The following is a 3,114-nucleotide window of genomic DNA, read 5'->3' as shown; positions in this document are numbered from 1 at the left end:
AAAAAAAAAAAAAAAAAGAAGTGCTGATTGTTAGTTATGTGTCCTGCTTAAAAATAATTAGAAAATGTAAATATTTATTATTTAAATATACAAAAGTAGGCAATATCTCCTCAAGGGACCCAAACAGAGAGAATACTAATCAAGTAATGTGTCTGCTAAAGGGTTGGAGACCACTGATCTGAAGGCTGTGTGAGGAGTGGCTCTTTTAGCAGAGGTCCCTCACTGGTGCCTGAAGTCATCCCAGGCCTCCGAATGGAGGAATGAATCTGGGAAGGTCTCGGTTATACCTGTTTTGTTGTTTTTGAATTCTTTGTGATATACTTCATGTTTGATGTCTACCATGGACAAATTCTGTGGGTCAGAACTGCTCTTAAAATGATTCAGGCTGGCAGGGTGTGATAGGTCACATCTGTAACTCCAGCACTTTGGGAGGCCAAGGCAGGAGGATCACTTGAGCCCAGGAGTTTGAGACCAGCCTGGGTGATACAAGACCCTGTCTCTACAAAAAGTTAAAATAATTAGGCTTGGCGCGGTGGCTCACGCCTTTAATCTTAGCACTGTGGGAGGCCGAGGCAGGTGGATTGCCTGAGCTCACAGGTTTGAGACCAGCCTAAGCCAGAGTGAGACCTCATCTCAAAAAATAGCTGGGCACTGTGGCGGGTGCTTGTAGTCCCAGCTACTCCGGAGCCTGAGGCAAAAGAAGCACTTAAGCCCAAGAGTTTGAGGTTGCTGTGAGTTATGATGTCATATCACTCTACTGAGGACGACAAAATGAGACTCTGTCTCAAAAAACAAATAAAAATAAATAAATAGTAAAAAAAAAAAATAATTAGCTGGGCATGGTGATGTATGCCTGTAGTCCTACCTACTTGGGAGGTTGAGGTAGGAGGATTGCTTGAACCCAGGAGTTTAAGGTTGTAGTGAGCTATGATGATGCCACTGTACTCCAGCCTGGGCAACAGAGTGACACTATTTAAAAAAAATTTTTTTCAGACTATAGTTTAAAACTCAACTATATGAATTATGTAAAAAATAGAATTCTAATGTGAGCAGGAGAGAGATTTGGTAACTCATGTGGCACTCTGTGCAAACCCCAAAGATATTCTTATAAATTTGATTCATGCACTAAATTTACTTGAACCAATTATAGTAACTCAGAACCAAGTCATTTTTATTTCTTTCTACATATATTCTCAAGAAGCATTTCTTTTCTTTTCTTTTCCTTTTTTTTTTTTTTTTTGAGAGAGAGTCTCACTTTGTCACCCTCTGTAGAGTACAATGATGTCATAGCACACAGCAACCTCAAACTCTTGGACTCAAGCAATTCTTTTGTCCCAGCCTCCCAAAGTACCTGGGACTACAGGTGCCTGCTACAATGCCCGGCTTTTCTTTGTTGTTGTTGTTGTTGTTTGTTTGTTTAGCAGGCCTAGGCTGGGTTCAAACCTACCAGCCCTGGTGCATGTGGCTGGCACTCTAACCACTGAGCTATGGGTGCCAAGTCTCAAGAGGCATTTTAAAGTGGATTTTTGTGTGCATTTAAATTGAATTTTGCCATTGCTTGGTGTTGTGTTTGATACATAAGTGTTGTATTTATTTTTTATTTTATTTTGTTTTTGAGACAGAATCTCTCTTTGTCACCCTTGGTAGAGTGCTATGGCATCATAGTTCACAGCAACCTCAAACTGTTGGACAGTGCCCAGTTATTTTTAGAGGCAGGGTGTCGCTCTGGCTCAGGCTGGTTTCAAACCTGTGAGCTCAGAGCAGTCTCCCCACCTTGGCCTCCCAGAGTGCTAGGATTACAGGCATAAGCCACTATTACATGGGATTTATTTATTTATTTATTTTGAGGCAGAGACTCAAGCTGTCATCCTGGATAGAGTGCCATGATGTGATAGCTCACAGCAACCTCCAGCTTGGGTTCAAGCCATCTTCTTGTCTCAGTTTTTCTATTTTTAGTAGAGCTGGAGGTCTCACATTTTGCTCAGGCTGGCCTCGAACTTGTGAGCTCAAGTTATCCACCTGCCTCAGCCTCCCAGAGTGCTAGGTTTATAGGCGTGAGCCACTGCACCCAGCCTACGTGGGATTGCCTAACTGAAAAATTTGATGTGTATTGGAACTTCTGACAACTGTATTGAATGACTTCCAGTGGTAGTATCTTGGGTTAAATTATTGCTCCAATAGCCATTAGAGTAGATTTTATGCTATTGACTATGTATTAATATCAAGAAATTTACACCACAGCAGATCTTGAAGTCCCTGCTCTGATACCTAGCAGTGACGTACTCAGGCCCTTTTTAATAATGTATCATAAGTCCAATTTCAGAGATTATCTTTCTTATATCAGAAAAAAGTAGTTCTTTGTGTTGATTCTTTCTTACAGAAAGCATAACCCCTACTGTAGAGCTAAATGCACTGTGCATGAAACTTGGAAAAAAACCAATGTATAAGCCTGTAGACCCTTACTCTCGGATGCAGTCCACCTATAACTACAACATGAGAGGAGGTGCTTACCCCCCAAGGTATGTGTGAGCTTGGGTTTTTTGGTACAGTATAGGTGAAAATAAAGTTGTTCTTTTACATAAAATAATATCAGTAGATCTGTGGCGTAATTGTACTTGTGACTTTGGAACTGTGTCTTGGTGCACTTAAAACACTGTTGGAAAGTGCCTGAGCTTAATTCTCCCTAGCAAGGGTGGTTCATCCCCACAAGGGAGTCTGATTAAGGATCACTTTGTAACTGCTTTGTGTAACTGAATCATATTTGAATGTGATTTTTGTCATACCATGATTCTTAGCATTTGAAGATTTTGTGATGATTGTTTATTGGGTATTTTTTGACTTTTGAACTTGTGTGCTTTGTAAGTGCAATAAAATGTTAATTGTAACCTGAAAAATGCTATACGTTGAAAACCTGCTACTGGGGATAATATGATATTAGTGGATGGATTGATGACCGAAATGGAAGTCTTTTATTTCTCTGCCCTGCTTTGGAAGCCAAAGCCATTTTAAAAATATAAATGCTGGGCTCGGCGCCTATAGCTCAACCGGCTAAGGCGCCAGCCACGTACACCTAAGGTGGCGGGTTCGAATCCCCAGCCCGGACCCGCCAAACAA

The 3,114-nt window shown here is 41.0% G+C and overlaps 1 protein-coding gene across 5 annotated transcripts in view; it reads left to right on the top strand.

Moving 5' to 3' along the window:
• Positions 1-3,114, top strand: part of STAU1 (staufen double-stranded RNA binding protein 1) — a 66,624-nt gene that overhangs the window by 32,371 nt on the left and 31,139 nt on the right. For all 5 annotated transcript variants that reach the window (XM_012803881.2, XM_012803879.2, XM_012803874.2 and 2 more), the window contains exon 2: positions 2,381-2,519. In XM_012803881.2, coding sequence (XP_012659335.1) covers positions 2,419-2,519 — 101 coding nt within the window. In that variant the 5' untranslated portion in view covers positions 2,381-2,418. The remainder of the gene's footprint in view (positions 1-2,380; positions 2,520-3,114) is intronic.

This window comes from Otolemur garnettii, unplaced genomic scaffold, assembly GCF_000181295.1.
Source record: "Otolemur garnettii isolate 467f Iridium unplaced genomic scaffold, OtoGar3 scaffold00023, whole genome shotgun sequence".
Classification (NCBI taxonomy): Eukaryota; Metazoa; Chordata; class Mammalia; order Primates; family Galagidae; genus Otolemur; species Otolemur garnettii.
The sequence above is the reverse complement of the archived record's forward strand: the minus strand, read 5'-3'. Positions and strand labels throughout refer to the sequence as shown.